The sequence below is a fragment of the Lampetra planeri genome, chromosome 26 (genome assembly GCF_965212315.1).
Source record: "Lampetra planeri chromosome 26, kcLamPlan1.2.h2, whole genome shotgun sequence".
NCBI classification, from domain to species: Eukaryota; Metazoa; Chordata; class Hyperoartia; order Petromyzontiformes; family Petromyzontidae; genus Lampetra; species Lampetra planeri.
This window is the reverse complement of record NC_136132.1, coordinates 5,213,652-5,231,140: the sequence shown is the minus strand read 5'-3', so window position 1 is coordinate 5,231,140 and position 17,489 is coordinate 5,213,652. Positions and strand designations below refer to the sequence as shown.

The following is a 17,489-nucleotide window of genomic DNA, read 5'->3' as shown; positions in this document are numbered from 1 at the left end:
ACCTATTCGGCGAAGAAATAACAGCGGAATGGTAATGTCATAGAGTTGTGAAGCAGACGCCATAGTGATCCCGCCACATAATTTTGCAAAGGTAAGCCGATGTACTGCAACTGAACGAGTTACTGTGAGCAATGACCATTTTTCAGGTCATGTCTGGCAAGAGAGATAAGGAGTCTTTTGACTGACCTTCATCTACTTAATTAAAATGTAATGAAACAGGTGATAAAATACGCGAATTTGGTAAGGGAGGTTTGTTGAATCACATGATTGACATGACATGTAACACACTAGCCTTCCGGATTAATATTTCTCCACAGTAAGATCGTCTTAATTAAACACCAAACATTAATCGAGAAGGAGGCCCAGAGTCGAACAGTTTAAGTGTTATTTCCATCCGGTGATGTATTAGCGATATACCGGTGATAATAAACCAGTCGCCCAAAGCTACTTACCTACACCCTTGTGAGGGTCGGGTGGACAGGAAACAAACTTGAGCACCTCTGCCCTCTTATCCTTGAGCCCCCAGCGATAGAGGATTTCGCCATAGCACTTCTTAAACTCATCGTACTGCAGTGAGTTTCCAGGGTCTAGGAGACTGCATGTATGGGTGCACACACACAAACGTAAAACAAAATTACCTATGCAGTCTTCCTCATTGGCTGTGCAAATGAAACTTTTAGTAGATGAGGAGGCGGTGTGGCTAGTACCCATACCCAGCCATGGTTGTCTACCTGGTGCCAATGCTTTCAACACTGAACTAGGTTCATGTTAATGACAAAAAACCGACCTAGCCGATGCCCATGGAATGCTCAGTAAACATGTCCCGCGGATGATTTTATGGAAAGGGGTCAAAGCCAGGTTGATAGGATGGTAATGTCTTTTGCAAACCACTTTGCCACTGAACAATCCATACTCGTACAAATATCTCTATATAGCGATATAGGCTGTTGCAGCAAGTACTATTAGCAATGACAAAGGCGCACACACACCAACTCACAGAAGCACACACATGCATATGCAAGTGATGAATTAATTTCTCTAGTAGGTTTTACATAGGTATTAAATTGACAGACGTATCTCCAGATGTTGGAAATAACTGTGGAAGATATGATACATTTTTGGCTAAGGGTTGGAGAACACAACTCTTTACATCAATATTAATATTTAAAAATAATTTGTAAAAATCTCATGACGATGTTCAACTATTGCATTTTCTGAAACGCAAGTTTTTTTTGTATTTCCCACAACTTACATTGCGTATTCTGAAGACTACCTAAAAGCATAGTGAGGCTTATTCCAAGTCTGTATCACTGTGCAATGACCCAGCAAGGGACATGACGAGATTTTGCCTCGTACGCCGTAATGGTCCCCCTCTTAAAAAGTCGCTCGGCTGCACAACAACAACAACCCCCAGAATGCACTGCGGCAGCCCGCACCGTTTGTTCTTCTCGTGCTGCTCCCTCTCGCGCCCACGCGGGTCAACGTGCTTGTGGTCCCCATAGCGGGAATCGTCCGGAGACTCCAGCCACGGCGCTGCCTCGCCTTCCCGCCAAACTATGAAGGCAAAGATCACCCGTATAGTCTTAACAAACTGTAGGGACAAGTGCTGTTAGCGAGTAGCACCTATGAAGGCCGGTACGGCACACGAAGGGGTGGGTGGCCAACACCACACCCGGCACCAGGTATTCATTTGAGCCTGCATTGACCTAGGTTAGGCCCAGCACCAGTTCGTAATCTGTGCTCCCACACAGACTACGCACACACATGCATAAATACGTGCAATAGATGAAGAAACATCACAAATGCATGACCCTCCAGCAAAGTCTCATGATATGCAGTCAGGCTTTGTTAGATAAAAGGACATTATTATTGCAAGGCGTATGCTTGTACAGATATGCACAATAGCAAGTACCTCACGTGTTAGCCTGGCCTACCATAGTAAAACAACACAATTTTGCTTCATTTAGCATCTATATGCGATCTCATTTCAAGCTGCAGCAACAGCAGGTATATTTATTTTTTGTAGAGGGAGAGAGGCAATCGTTCATAGAAAAGAGAAAAAATAAGTGTTTTCAACGATTTTACTTAACTTGATTCCTCTGTTTGTCTGGGTCAAATCTTGTAATCAAAATTTAGTCCACTTCCCGTTGTCCAATCAATGCCACATTTTTCACACGTACTCGGATCCGGTGACAATGCATGCCCGTATCAAAATCGGCACCAAGTAATAAATGAATTCGCTACTTTAAAAAATTAACATTTTGTATGGACGACTAAATAGCTATTTATTTATTTATTTGTGTCGGTCAAAAACCCCGCGGTCCCTAAACCGTGGAATCGGCTCGCACAAAACGCAGGCGCCGCGTGTCTCAGGCGCCATTGACGTACTTCTCGACCATGAGTTAAACGAAGTTGTTAATAAAACCGTTGTTTTTAAAAAAAACTTTTTTCAACGAGTTGATTACGCCTTAACTTGAAAAGAGGCAGGAAAGTTAAAAGCACGGATGATGGGCGGAGTAAATGAAGAGAGTTCCAGACTACGACAGCAGCAGCAGCAAAGGACGAGAGAGCTGCTACTACTAATCGAAGGCTGAATCAGGGGTGGTGACTTCTGTTCAAGAGTTCCTTGAGCTTCCCCCCCCCGCACCTCCGATTAGCACGGTTGGCCACGTACGGTGCGAAAGAAGTTTAACATACCGTACATAACGTGCATGCGAGCACCTAATAATGCCGGCACTTGAACTCACCAATGTTCCAACCTCCGGACGTGTACACGTTGTCCGAAGTACTGGAACCAGAACCCGAGGAAGTGTAGCCAGCCTGCGCTCCAGCGAAAGAGTGGATAATGACGTGAGCAATACAACACCACCGCTGCGTGTGTCAATGATGCTCTTGCCACACCGCATAGCTGCTTTTCGGGCTGTAATTCACTCCTCGATGAGAAACTACATTTAAAATTTTGCTTGCGATGGAAAAAGACGAAAAAAAAGCAAGTCAATAAAAATTATCTACGTTCTGCCTTGTTTACACGTCAAGGAGAATCCCCGTTCATCGTTCAGGAAAAAGACTTGAAATCCAATTTAAGTGTTGGCAGAATCCACTAATTTGCAGAGGAAGAAATAAACAAATCAATGTAAAGTAGCAAATATCTGGCTGTTTCCAATCCGTTGTTGTCACAAAACTGCCTTCTTGCCAACACAATTAGCCCCTTGTTGTCTTAATGAGCTCTCTTGTAAATGTACAGGCCTTCTTTTAATTTTCTGCAGGATGAGGGCCTCCCTATGCCGTGCGAGTCGTGGGCGTTATTTCACGCCAGTCAGTTCAGGTTGATGAAGGTGCGCCAGCATAGACGCTGGAGTGTAGTACAGTCCAACAATGTATATTACTGCAGTGCTATGGCACTGCCCTCTGACACCCGGTTGTAAATACAGGCTGCCTATCTATCCACTTAAATTAAGGGGATGCACCAACACAAATGGGGTGGCCTGGTGGTGACATGTTATCACCCTCGCCTGGTATGTAGGAGGTTGTGGGTTCGATCCCGACACTGACGCCTGCTGCTGTATATTTGGAATTTACATGTTCTCCCGGTGGTCCGGTGTTTCCCTCCAGAAACATGCGTTTAGAGTATTTGGTTGGTATAAATTTCCACATGATAAGCCACTTCGTTGAGCCATCATTTGTAGTCAGGTCGCTTTTGAAAAAGAGCTACAGTATAAAGCTCAGTGGGCCTTACCTGGTAAAATAAAAACAAATAGTTAGATGTGGCGTGCGTCTCTACTCACGGTCGGAAAACCCGACGCGGCCTGCATCTTTCCGAGCCCTCGCGCATCCCCGGACATCGCCCCGATCTCGTGTGGCCTGCTCTGGGCCTCGAACACGCTGCACAGCATCGCCAGCGTCTGCACGTCATGCATTCGGCTGTAGTGGGTGAGCCTGCGCGAGCGTGGATAAATAGATATGTATTAAACGTTGGCGTGTAGCATCTCATCAACTGAAACAGTTTTTCGTTAGGCAGCCAGGTGGTTCAGGGGTCAAAGAACAGCACCAAGCCGTCAATCAATGAGATCCTGAGTTCGAAGACTGCCCAAAAAGTACATCACAAAATGTAGCTTATATTAATCTCTGAGAATAAAAAATAAATTTGTTTGAACAATCTTTATAGGACACGAGCGGGAATTACCCAGCGTTGCCCGGCGGAAAAATATATTTCAAAATTTCTCTTAAAAACATAACATATACGTACACAAATACTAAGCTATTGTGAAAGCCCGGCGTACCGTTTGTCTGTCCATTTGTCCGTCAACCAAATTATAAGAGGCTGGCTGTAGTCCAAAAAGTTATAGAAAGTGGGGGATTTAACACCGTTTGAGACGAGGCTCAAAATAAACCTGTCTCTGGTGCGGACTAATCCGTTTCAACGACAATGCATATATTATCAGTGTTTTTTTGTTGCATTCTGACCACAAGTATTGTGGTTAATGTGGTCATGTCATCCTTTGGGCTGTTCTCTGATACTGGGTGGTGTAGTGCTGACTGCAAAAGTTCTAAATGGAAATGTTTAATTCTTATGACATGATGCTAACACAATTAGAATTGGGGAAACAAATTTGGTATATTTTCACTGCCAAGTAAGACTGCACTAATGGGAAACAATGCTAATGAGTCAGTAAAACCAAGAAAAAAATTACATATTGATTTTGAAACTGAAACTTGACCCCCAAACCATGACATATTATAAATTCAGAGCACCGGTAAAAACTCACGTTTTACTGTGATCTCCTGAGACCTCTCACGTAAACTGACTCAATCCGACGCATTAGCGAGAGTAAATGTATTTCAACGATGAAGAATAAAATAACGTGCGATTCCTACAAGGAGTCGATGAAACGCCGGCCGAAGGGATGGCACGCCCAGGGGCTCTCGGAGTCTGGGTTGTCACTTGGCAGCAGAAACTCACTCGTGGAGGCGGCTGCCAATGACCATACCTAAGCGGTTGGGGGTTTGGGGAGCAGAGGGGTAGACAAGATATGCGTTACAAAGAACAACGGCATTGGCCGTCTTGATTTGGGTGCGTTGGAGAAGGGTGACGGTTAGGACGCTTTCAACCCCAGGTGCTGGGGTTGAAAGCGTGCGTACACTTGAAAGCGTGCGTACACTTCTCACTGCGTTACGATGAAGATCCGGGCTGGCCCCGCGGACGCGATCCGTTGCCGGAAACGTGATGCGATGGGGCTCACCTGAACCAGATCTTTGCGACCGATGCTGGCGGCCGCTGCAGCATTCTTCTGGCACATCTCCTGGACATCATTCACTTCCAGCCTACACGACACAGCAAGTGCAACAATTTGGATACAAAAAAAGCACATGATGACAATCAAGTTACTTAACGTCGTGGATACAATGATCCATATTTGTTTTCGGGTGAGGTGACATCGTAGTTTCCCTCCGATTACAAGATTTTCGTCATAAAACTACAGAGTGCCCTAACACCAAAATGAATATGGTGCATGAGGATGTTTGGATGAAATGTGCCTTACAAATGTTAATTATTATTACGGATCAAAAAGGTATCTCTCTCTCTGACTTATTCTGCACTATCCCAGCCACGATAGGGTTAAAAGTTAGAAATACAGATGAGTGAGATGCAGTAATCACCCCATGCCGTGCAAAGCACACAAGACCTATAAATTATTTTTTTGCTAACAAGGAGTTCAGCCGAAATAAATGTCAAACAAACTTATGAAATAGTATATAACAGGTAATTAAATTCTGACACGTCGTAGATACTGAATAGAAAAACCACCATCATTATCACAAGTTATTCCTCATTGCCTCATGTTGTGCAGGAAGAGAAGAAGGCAGGTTAATGAGATGGGCATTTGTGTGGCAACTTGAGGGAGGAATGAATGGCAGATGGTGGGATAAGAGAAGACGTTGAAGGTCTGGTGTCGTGTGTATGTTTGTTGAACTTATTTCGCACCGTATGCAGCCAACCCCGCTAATCGGACGTGCGGGGAAGGACAAACTCAACACAAAAAGCAAGTCTAAAGAAATTATTTTTCAATCTAGATTTAAAAGTGCATAGCTCCAGTTGCTTCCAAATATCAGAAGGAAGCATGTTCCAGACAGCTGCAGAAGCGCATCTGAAAGCGAGCGATGCGGTTACCATCCTTGTTCGACTTTGAAACAGCCGTGCCACCTGGAAGTGGTGACGGATTTGGTCACATCAACAGCACTGGCCAACATGACCTCTAACTCAACATCCGGCACTAGTCAGCGCAAGTGCCTCTACTCCGTCGATAGACGCACGGCAGGAAATGTTCACGTGTGTGCGTGCACGTGTACGTTAGGGGAACGGTGGTGCAGTGGTTAGCGCATTGCACAATAAACCTGGTGACCTAAGTTTGATTTTTACCCATGACTAACATTACTGGCAAGAGATATCAGAACTAGTCATGGGCCTCTCCCTAGATCGACTCAGCCTGACATGAGTACCCGGTGCAATGAACGTCAGCGATTGGGGGAGACAAAGATGGCTTTAGACGTGGCGGCTGGTCAGAAAAAACCCCGTGCGTTGTGTCGGCCTTAATAGGTGCCCACTAACAGCACCTGCCCCGGTGGTCCACCAGGTAAAATTTTCTCTGCTTGTGCGTGCGTGCTCACGTGTAGAGCTCGGCCAGCTGCCGGTGAATGGGCAGCAGGCAAGAGATGTCTTGCACAATAACCTTGCCGGCAGCCTTGATGGGTCGGCTGTTGGTCAAGTCACCACCCTCCTTCTTCACCTTGGTTCGCCGAATTTTCTGCACAACACAGGGCGGACACAAAGCCTCGGTGAGAGCCTCAACTCGAGCGCAGCGAAGAAACTTTTTTGCAGCTGGCCATCTGTCCGGTACTTTACACGCTCTCGTGGAACCATTTCAAGGCACCCACCCAAAGCAGTGTTGTCCTTTGCCGAGACGCAACGTTGGCCGTGCGTGATATTTAGCTTCATGATCCTCGTAATTCTAGCTTTTAACTCCAGAAGACCTTGACTGAAATTGGTGTCAATCTCATTCACTATTAATGAGTATACATGACTGTACTTCTATCAGGAAATTATTAAAGTTTTCATAATTTATGTGATAATTTATGCATTATGCGTTTCATCTACATGCCATCCTGTTTAATTATAGGCAAAACATTTCACAAGCCCAATGCTGCCAGGTTTGGTAAAGCCTGTTAGCATTTGCGAGCATCTCTATAGCACAGTTGGGCAGCTCCTGTATGTGACTGCGTGATCTTCACTGAGCCAACTGGCGAAGAATAAGTTATGCTGCATTGGCAGTTGTACAAAAGCACAGACAACAACAACTCAACACATCCCTCAAAGACAATGGCTGAAAATGAAAATATATATACAACATATGATTGTTACAGACCATGGCCCTTCTTCATAGCAGAGAATAAACACTGCTCTGAAGATAGACCATTGCCCGGAAGAGCCACGATTATATATTCTTCTTCTTTAGTTAAGTGTTATTGATGAATGTGTTGAATTTTTCTTCAATTACCATGATGTTGCCACCACACTGCCGGAACAAGAGCATCACGCAGCACACGTATTATTTTTACACTTATTTACCCAGGAAAGGCCTCACTACTGAGTCTCATCACTCTTTTTCGGAGACCCGTGCCAGGTTTTCGTAGTAGGGGTGCCATGGTTGCAATGTGTATTGAATTTTTTAAATGTTGCCAAATTCGGAGGAGCGTGATTCCCCAACACCACGATCTACTCCTGCGAGTGTGACGTCACGGAATCTTTAACGTCCACAATGCGGAGCAGACAGTTTAAATCACCCGCCAGCAGCAACTGGGGCGACCGATGGATTCGAACCGTGAAACACTCCGCGATAAGTGACGAACGTGCCACCACCCCCTAAGGGCCACTTAACTGCCCCGTTTCAATGCTCAGCCCCACCCGCTCTTTGTAGTAGAAGGAGCTGATGGACACTTCTTTCTCGTTGTGCGTGGGGCTGCTGCTGTAAAGGCGCAGGTTGGTCTGCGACTCCGAGCGGATCTTCATGGGCGTGATGACGCCGCTGTGGTACGCCGACAGCGCCGACAGAGACCTGCCGGAGATGGGCACAGGAAGCAAAATAATTAGTGCAAGGTACTCGTAGGACAAACATTACCAGCGGTGTGCCTGATATCTTCAGATCTGGGAAGCTAAGCAGGATGATATAGATCTTCGAGGATCTTGGCTGCTGGGCTGTGAGATGGCCAGGAAATGGCAGCACAGAAAATGGTTATCTGCAGGGGTCGCCAACCAAAAAAACAAGGAGCCATTATTTTTTTTCGAATTCGGTAAAAAAAATCTCAATATTTCAAGAGCCGGAATGCCCTGCGGTGAATACGAGACGATGGTCCTTGAAAAATAACTTCCCGAACCCAGATTTACAGTGAGGGTGAAAAGTATTTGATCCCCTGCTGATTTTGTACGTTTGCCCACTGACAAAGAAATGATCAGTCTATAATTTTAATGGTAGGTTTATTTGAACAGTGAGAGACAGAATAACAACAAAATCCAGAAAAACGCATGTCAAAAATGTTATAAATTGATTTGCATTTTAATGAGGGAAATAAGTATTTGACCCCTCTGCAATACATGACTTAGTACTTGGTGGCAAAACCCTTGTTGGCAATCACAGAGGTCAGACGTTTCTTATAGTTGGCCACCAGGTTTGCACACATCTCAGGAGGGATTTTGTCCCACTCCTCTTTGCAGATCTTCTCCAAGTCATTAAGGTTTCGAAGCTGACGTTTGGCAACTCGAACCTTCAGCTCCCTCCACAGATTTTCTATGGGATTAAGGTCTGGAGACTGGCTAGGCCACTCCAGGACCTTAATGTGCTTCTTCTTGAGCCACTCCTTTGTTGCCTTGGCCGTGTGTTTTGGGTCATTGTCATGCTGGATACCCATCCACGACCCATTTTCAATGCCCTGGCTGAGGGAAGGAAGTTCTCACCCAAGATTTGACGGTACATGGCCCCGTCCATCGTCCCTTTGATGCGGTCAAGTTGTCCTGTCCCCTTAGCAGAAAAACACCCCCAAAGCATAATGTTTCCACCTCCATGTTTGACGGTGGGGGTGGTGTTCTTGGGGTCATAGGCAGCATTCCTCCTCCTCCAAACACGGCGAGTTAAGTTGATGCCAAAGAGCTCCATTTTGGTCTCATCTGATCACAACACTTTCACCCAGTTGTCCTCTGAATCATTCAGATGTTCATTGGCAAACTTCAGAAGGGCATGTATATGTGCTTTCTTGAGCAGGATTTCAGTCCTTCATGGCGTAGTGTGTTACCAACTGTTTTCTTGGTGACTATGGTCCCAGCTGCTTTGAGATCATTGACAAAATCCTACCGTGTAGTTCTGGGCTGATTCCTCACCGTTCTCATGATCATTGCAACTCCACAAGGTGAAATCTTGCTTGGAGCCCCAGTCCGAGGGAGATTGACAGTTCTTTTGTGTTTCTTCCATTTGCGAATAATCACACCAACTGTTGTCACCTTCTCACCAAGCTGCTTGGCGATGGTCTTGTAGCCTTGTGTAGATCTACAATCTTGTCCCTGACATCCTTGGAGAGCTCTTTGGTCTTGGCCATGGTGGAGAGTTTGGAATATGATTGATTGATTGCTTCTGTAAACAGGTGTCTTTTATACGGGTAACAAGCTGAGATTAGGAGCACTCCCTTTAAGAGTGTGCTCCTAATCTCAGCTCGTTACCTGTATAAAAGACACCTGGGAGCCAGAAATCTTTCTGATTGAGAGGGGGTCAAATACTTATTTCCCTCATTAAAATGCAAATCAATTTATAACATTTTTGACATGCGTTTTTCTGGATTTTGTTGTTATTCTGTCTCTCACTGTTCAAATAAACCTACCATTAAAATTATAGACTGATCATTTCTTTGTCAGTGGGGAAACGTACAAAATCAGCAGGGGATCAAATACTTTTTTCCCTCACTGTACCTACCCTATGTTCCGACTTAAAACAAACAAACGACCTCTCCCTCTACCTGCCTACCTTCCTCACCGAGCTACTCAACTCCCATGTGTTAAAAAAACGTATTGTATCCACAGAATCTAGACATCAAATAGTAACCGCATCAGGGTAAATGTTTAGTGATGTTTATTTTGTTTAACCAGGTAAGAACTCAAGAGACCAGCGCAGTCTAATTTTCAAGAGTGACATGACGCACGAATATGGCGATATAGTCTCATTCGCAAAAAGGAACTCTCACAGGGTCGTGGAACAGATACCAATATTTAGATTATTTTGTTGCTATAAATGCCCAAATGATAAGCCACTTGGTTGAGCTATCATTTGTGGCCGGGTCGTTTTTGAAAAATGAGTGAATATCTCAGTGGGCTTTGCCTGGTCGGATGGGGATGGTTTAGTTGTATTTGTAGGTGTTTGGGTAATTTGTTTACCTTTCTTGTACTTTCCACTGCTATCGTGTTTTTGTCCTGTTTGTTGTTGTAACGTTCTTACCCGACCCTACAGGACATCTGTGAAAAAGAGCTTAATAGCTCATCAGATTCTTCCAGTATAAATACATATTCTGATTCTGATATTTGGTATGCACATTCATACCACTGCAAATCCCAGCACTGCTTAATAATGTATCGGACCTCGGTAAAAAGTTTATAACCAGAGAAGAAGTTAAGGTTTTTTTTTCTCAAAAAATCTAACGTTGTAGGCACGAAAGGCTATCTTATTCAAATGGACGCATGGGTGTGCTTGCATCGTGTAAGTTACATTATTAAAATCGGATTTTTACAACTGGAATAATGATCAGCATACCAATTACCAGAATTTTTATTGTGAATGTTGGAATATGATGAGCTGTGAAGTTTTTTTGCGCAGATGTACAGTCGGGGTAAATCATCAAGTTACATCAACAAACAAATTCAAGAAAGGATACTAGAGTAAGGTGGAGAGATGTTAACCAAGTCACTAATGAATAAATAAATACAAATTAAAACCATAGATACAAGATCTTCTTGGTTCTTTCGGTAAAGTCACGTAGAAGGGAAATAATAAAATAATAAAAATAAAACATAAATATTATATTATGGTTTTTTTCCCCTTCTACGTGACTTTACCGAAAGCTTTAAATCGAAATTCATGGATACAAGAGTTATGGTTTTAATTTAAGATGCAGTGTGGTCAAGGGACTGTGTCTGTATTGGTGTGGTCGAGGGTTTGTTGTTATTATTTTTCTGCCTTGCCCTAGCTTTAATTTGGAATTCATGTACCAGTGCAACTTGTACTTAATTGATTTATTAATAATAAAATATTGATGTTTTATTTTTATTATTTTATTATTTCCCTTCTACGTGACTTTACCGAAAGAACCAAGAAGATGAATCCCTGCAGTCACGAAAGCTTTAAATCGAAATTCATGGATACAAGAGTTAAGGTCCATAGTTTAAAGTCACAGCTGCAGACGTGGCTGTATCTTGCACTAATCTTCCGCTCAAGGATATGGTCAACTTGCTGTTTGTAACAACGACCTCGATAATTGCACTCAAGGAAATCAATGCATTTGAATGTCACGTCAATTTGCATCAGAGGTGAGTGGGATAAATGAACAACGTTTAATTGGGATGTACACACTAAACTTATTTTTAAACCTTTCAGTCACTCTAAATATATATTTATATCAATAACTATGAAGCCTCACGATGACCTGAGACTCATATAACCTTATCTAACAATTTTTCTTATCACATTTTTTTCTAATTAATTGTAAACTAACCGGACCCAAAGTTGCATTGCCAAGTAACCAAAATCGATGTAATCTTAGCCATTAAACTATTTTTAACCGAAACGCTTACCTCACAAAACCGCCAAGCCCTAAGCAAAGTGACCTTAAGCCATAACCTCCTGCTAACTCTATCCCAGCACTGACCACAACACCTAACGCGAGCCGTACACCAATCCCTATACAGGGATGTTGCCCCTTACTGTATGAGGGGGAGAAGCTTCCCTTGGAGACCTGGGTGGGTGAGTTAGTATGTGGGTGAGTAAGCGAGTATGTGGGTGGGTGAGTTAGTATGTGGGTGAGTAAGCGAGTATGTGGGAAGTGAGCGGGCGGGCGGGCAAGTGAGTGAGTGGGCGAGTAAGTGGGTGAGTGACCGAGTAAGTGGGCGAGTGAGCGAGTAAGTGGGCGAGTGAGCGAGTATGTGAGCGAGTATGTGGGTGAGTAAGCGAGTATGTGGGAAGTGAGCGAGTGGGCGGGCGAGTGAGTGGGTGAGTAAGCTAGTGAGTAAGTGGGGGAGTGAGTCAGTGGGCGAGTGAGCGAGTGGGTGAGTAAGTGGGTGAGTGACCGAGTAAGTGGGTGAGTGACCGAGTAAGTGGGCAAGTGAGCGAGTAAGTGGGTGAGTGAGCGAGTATGTGGGGGAGTGAGCGAGTGGGTGGGCGAGTGAGCAAGTGGGTGGGCGGGTAAGCGAGCGAGTGGGTGGGCGGGTGAGCGAGTGGGTGTGCGAGTGAGCGAGTGAGTGGGCGAGCATCCCTTGTGTGGGACGGGTGGACGTGTGCACCTTGGCGTGGGCTCTGTGGGCGAGACGGAGCGGTTCATCATCATGGGCCGCATGAAGTAGACGAGGAAACCTGGGCAGCACGCAGCACTGGGGCATTATGGGTGCACGCGTTCTCTCGACCGCTGCAGTAGCAATTAATGCAATGTATCCCACGAGAAGATAACAGCAGCGTCATAGACAAGTCTAACACGTGGGTGGCGGCTGCCGCATTCCGACTGTGAACCCGAGCAACGAGCGGCGCCACCACTCAGGCCACGCTCACCACGGCCACTCGGCATCTTGTGTAAAGGGACGTTCAAATCCCAGCAATTACGAGAGGCACGAGGTGTCACCTGCTCCGCAGAAACGAGCCCCCGACGTGCGAGGGAAGGGGATGTTGGAGTCCTGGTAGGAGCCGTAGGTGTTGCTGACGCGGTGGAACGGTAGCGGAGATGGCACGGGGTTGGTGAGGGTGTAAGGGTTCGGGGAGCCCGAGCTGCCTCCACCGCCATCTTGATTCTGGCCACGGGAAAACGCAACGTGACAAAAAATGTCACGTGAAGATCAACTCGAAGAAACGAATGCATCTCACACTGCAGGCAGGTGCCTCTGACCACATCGCAGGAAATGTCCTAAATCTCGTAAGATCTCAGAAGATATGCAGTTCATCCTGGATGGTGCTTTCATGGGCAACCATCATTCTCACAAGGTTGCTATAGGCTGCAGAGCTGTGTGGTGAGCAGTAGAAGCCAGTGCGGTAAAAAAAAAGTTGATGGACTGTACTTCTATGCTCCCACATCTCACTTCCCCACCTTCATTAACCCACACTGACCAGCATGGTCAAGTGTGGTCATATAACTCTCATGACAGACGCAGCGTGGGGAGGCACTCATTCGGTTGAAGGTTCAAAGGGTTGTGCGTGTACGATGCGGGGCTCGTTGGCTGGCGAAGTGAGAAGAGTGTACGCCTCACAATCGAAAGGATGCAAGTCCGAATCCCGTTTGAGGGTCAGCTTTGCCCTCCGGCCATCCGTTAGGGGTTGATAGAATGAGTACCGGTGTGTGAAGAAGCCAACAGTGGAATAAGGCTGTAAACAAGAGATGAATGCTGCCCGACATTTAAATCAGTGTGGATGGCATGTGGCTGCCATTCTGCCGAAAGATAAATTAGAAGTGTCGCTCATCGAAAAACATTCAAATCACCATTAATCACGTTGTTATGGTACTTCATTGACATCACTGTGACATCACCCCCATGTTTTTAATACAAGGTCAACCTAGTGGCATCACTACAGCACAGTATCGCGGCATCCCTGAACACAATTTAAAGGCCAATTTGCTATGAATGAAGCTGCAAATGCATGACAGACAGAAGACGCAGCGCCTAGGTACTTCTCTTTGCGATCAGAGCTTTGAGCCGTGTGCACTCCAAATTATTTGAAATCATTGCCTCCCTCTCTATCCCTGGCACCAACATCCGTACGATGGGAGGTCATGCCTCCTCTTTTACTGGCCGCACCGTCTGATACGGTCACCCCCTGCCGCAACACCTGTTTTTAGTTTTTGCACAGAGTCTTGAGATACATCTGCAAATATAGCCGAAAATAAAAAATAGAATCCCGCAACAATGTTCAATGCTGATGACTATTCAGCTCGGGTTTAAACTTTAATGCAACTATCCTTTGAAGTTCTGGGCTTTTCACACCAAAGAAACACCCCCCCCCCCATCCTCTCCTGCTAACGAGTCTTGATACTCATTGAAATGCTCTATGAATATAAATTGTACTTTCAAAAATCTACTATTCGTTTGCATGTTGCTATTTATTCTTTTTACGCTTCCTTCCACCCAGGAGAGCCTCACTGAGTCTCACGAGTGTTTTTTCTGGAGGGTTGTGCCAAGTTTTGGCAGTTGGCTTCTAACGATGCAAAAGAAGTTCTACAAACACACATAGAGGGGTGATGACTGCTATGTATCCACACACACACACATAGGGGGTGATGACTGCTATGTATCCACACACACACACATAGAGGGTGATGACTGCTATGTATCCACCACACACACACATAGAGGGTGATGACTGCTATGTATCCACACACACACACACACATGGGGGGTGATGACTGCTATGTACCACACACACACACACATAGGGGGTGATGACTGCTATGTATCCAATTGAGTATTTTTGCGAGTAGCTTTTCAAATTCGGCAAATTTAAACGATGACGTCGGCCCGCAATGGCCTAGTCTTGCGAACAACATTATGGGATCTTTGACGTCCACTGTGAAATAGACGGCGTGGATTTTTTTTTTAATGGTTAAAACACCCGCAGTATTCGTCAGCGTGGCCTCTGCAACAATCGGCAAATGCGCTACCGCTGGGCCGTGCCACCGCCTTGATTTTGTACGAAAAATGTATTCAACTAAACTATTTTACCGGGTAAAGCACACTGAGCTACATAACCCTTTTTGAGAAGAGACCTGGCCACAAGTTATAGCTCAACAAAGTGGCTTATCACGCGGAAATTTATAGCAGCCAAATACTAAATGTGGAGGGAATAACCGGGGAACTGGGAGAAAAATCCACATGGCCACAGAGAAAAAGACATGCATAACTCCAAATATACAGCAGGCGCCAGGGATGGGATCAAACCCACGACCTCCTGTAAACCGGGCGAGGTAGTTGACATCTCTCCACCACGGCAAAATGAAATGCGAGCACCCACAAGAGCACGCCACAGTATGCCGCGTGAGTAATCGTGACCTCCGCTGTGCCGTGCGCACGGCCACTCAACGTGTGCTCGTAGCGCTGCATGCGGCCCCCGAGGTAAACAGGAGCACCCGCAATTACTAATAACTGCCACAATGACGAGAGACTTCTGTGTAAATAAAACGCATTTAGTAACGACGTGAATTAATGACCGAGGAGCCGCGCGGCTACTCTCCCCATCTCCGCCCGCCGAGCGCAAAATCCCGAGCAAATAAAATGAAGACGTGAATTTGAATAATAGGACGGCGCATAAATAAGTGACAATGTTTAACCTTAAATGACCCCATTATACAAAGCCTCACTGCTAAGACCAGCTCCTGCCCCATCACCCCCTGCTGCTGACGGCATTGTCGGAAGGCAGCCAGGCAGATAACGGCGGCCCAGGGCATGACACAAAACACGGACCACGCGGGATTATTGTTTGCGCTGAAACACGCCACGCTGCATCCCCGCGGCCATCTACTCATTTGATTATTTATTCACACGCGTGCATGTGCGTACACGTACGTGTATGTGTGCGTGCGTGTTGTTTTTAAACGCCGTTTATAATACACTATATATAAATATGAACATGAAATTCATTAATTTCCATTCAGGCCATCCAACACAGATAGTTTAATTAACACACACAGACAAATTATATGAATGTAGGAATGTATTTTCTTGCTGTAGGAAAAAAAGTATTTATTTTTAACAGTGATAAATTCTATTATGCAGTTTTTTTTTATCATTCGCTGCTGGATGTGAAGCCCTCCTCGTGGCATATCGGCCAATTTTATTTGTAACTATCCTTTACCATGCTAGTCCAGCCAGAGTTCTAACTGGGGGCCCATTGACTGTATCGCGATTATTAGCCATGGCTGGGAATTGAACTCATGGTGCTCGATTTGGAGCGAAGTGCACCAACCAATGCTCGCCCCGCATACAACAAAGGGTACACTTAAAATGAAATAAAGCAACACAAATTGTCTAAATAGCATATAATTCACATAAAGTTGTAAAGGCAGCTGTATAATGACAAGTATACACACACACACAGTCCTTCACTCATTTGTTTCTACATTTGGGCCCCAACCCAGGGAAGCAAAAGCCCCGTGTTCTCCACAGCAGATGCCACTTGGCGACCATTAACACAACGGCCTCTTTCCCAGTTGCTAAGTAACCATACCGACCGACCATCCCACCCACTCGTTCCCCTGCAACCCAGTTTTTTTTAGACGCAAAGATCCCCCATGTAACCCTAACACACTGTTGGAGCAATTGCTGTTAGCGAGCACCTATCAGGGTCGACACGGCACATGAAAGGGTGAGGGGGGACCAGTACCACGCCTATCCATCCACCTTTGCCTCCCCAGTACAAATGTTTACGTGCCACACCAGGAACCTCTCCTGACACATAGTCTCTTCATGATACCTAGCACCAAGCCTCACCTTCATCCACCCTCAACATGGATAAACTGCACATTCACCCAACCTCACCATCCTCACCCAGTCAACGTTCACACACGTTCATAATAACCTCATGTCGACGTGTACGTGCCTAGCTCTCCTTGCCTCAACCTTGTCCACCTGGAAACTTCGTTAACCTCACCCGGCCTAAAACCTTCAGACCTAATGAACGCTCACTCGCTCAGCCTCACCGTAACCCTCACCACCCCAACACCCATCTCACCTTGAGCCGTAAATACAAAATATGTCACCACATCGAGCCTCACCCTCGTTGCACCTTGAACCTTGATGAAACGCAACCTCACCCGGACAATCTCACCCACCCTCACCCATGCTCACCCTTTAGTCACCCTCACCAGGCTCCCTAGCAACGCCCACTCAACTCGGAGGCCCAACACTTATCATGTTACTCCTCTGTGATCTGCTACAAGCTCCCCTCCCCCTTCAAACTCTACCTCCAGCTGAGCCTCATTCAATGGCACACTTCAAACACACACACACCCACTCAACACAGCCACAGCCCAGGCAATGACACATACACGGTGTGTTATCACTGTATTGTGCAACAATAAAAAACAATGGAGCAGATATTGTTTCTATTTTACACGGACAAATGTACGCGACGTGTGCACGTCTATTTATTAGACGATTTGATTAATTGTCCGAATGCAGGTTTGTGATTTTATTCAGGAATAAATGTTGG

At 45.5% G+C, this 17,489-nt stretch overlaps 1 protein-coding gene across 1 annotated transcript in view; it reads right to left on the bottom strand.

Annotated features, from left to right (window-relative positions):
* WDR59 (WD repeat domain 59) overlaps positions 1 to 17,489 on the bottom strand; it is a 78,637-nt gene that overhangs the window by 4,328 nt on the left and 56,820 nt on the right. Inside the window, exons 16-25 of the mRNA XM_078606569.1 lie at positions 12,919 to 13,084; positions 12,587 to 12,656; positions 7,961 to 8,111; positions 6,667 to 6,803; positions 5,241 to 5,322; positions 4,876 to 4,988; positions 3,786 to 3,936; positions 2,748 to 2,820; positions 1,437 to 1,554; positions 453 to 595 (exon numbers count right to left, since the gene is read on the bottom strand). Coding sequence (XP_078462695.1) covers positions 453 to 595; positions 1,437 to 1,554; positions 2,748 to 2,820; positions 3,786 to 3,936; positions 4,876 to 4,988; positions 5,241 to 5,322; positions 6,667 to 6,803; positions 7,961 to 8,111; positions 12,587 to 12,656; positions 12,919 to 13,084 — 1,204 coding nt within the window. The remainder of the gene's footprint in view (positions 1 to 452; positions 596 to 1,436; positions 1,555 to 2,747; positions 2,821 to 3,785; positions 3,937 to 4,875; positions 4,989 to 5,240; positions 5,323 to 6,666; positions 6,804 to 7,960; positions 8,112 to 12,586; positions 12,657 to 12,918; positions 13,085 to 17,489) is intronic.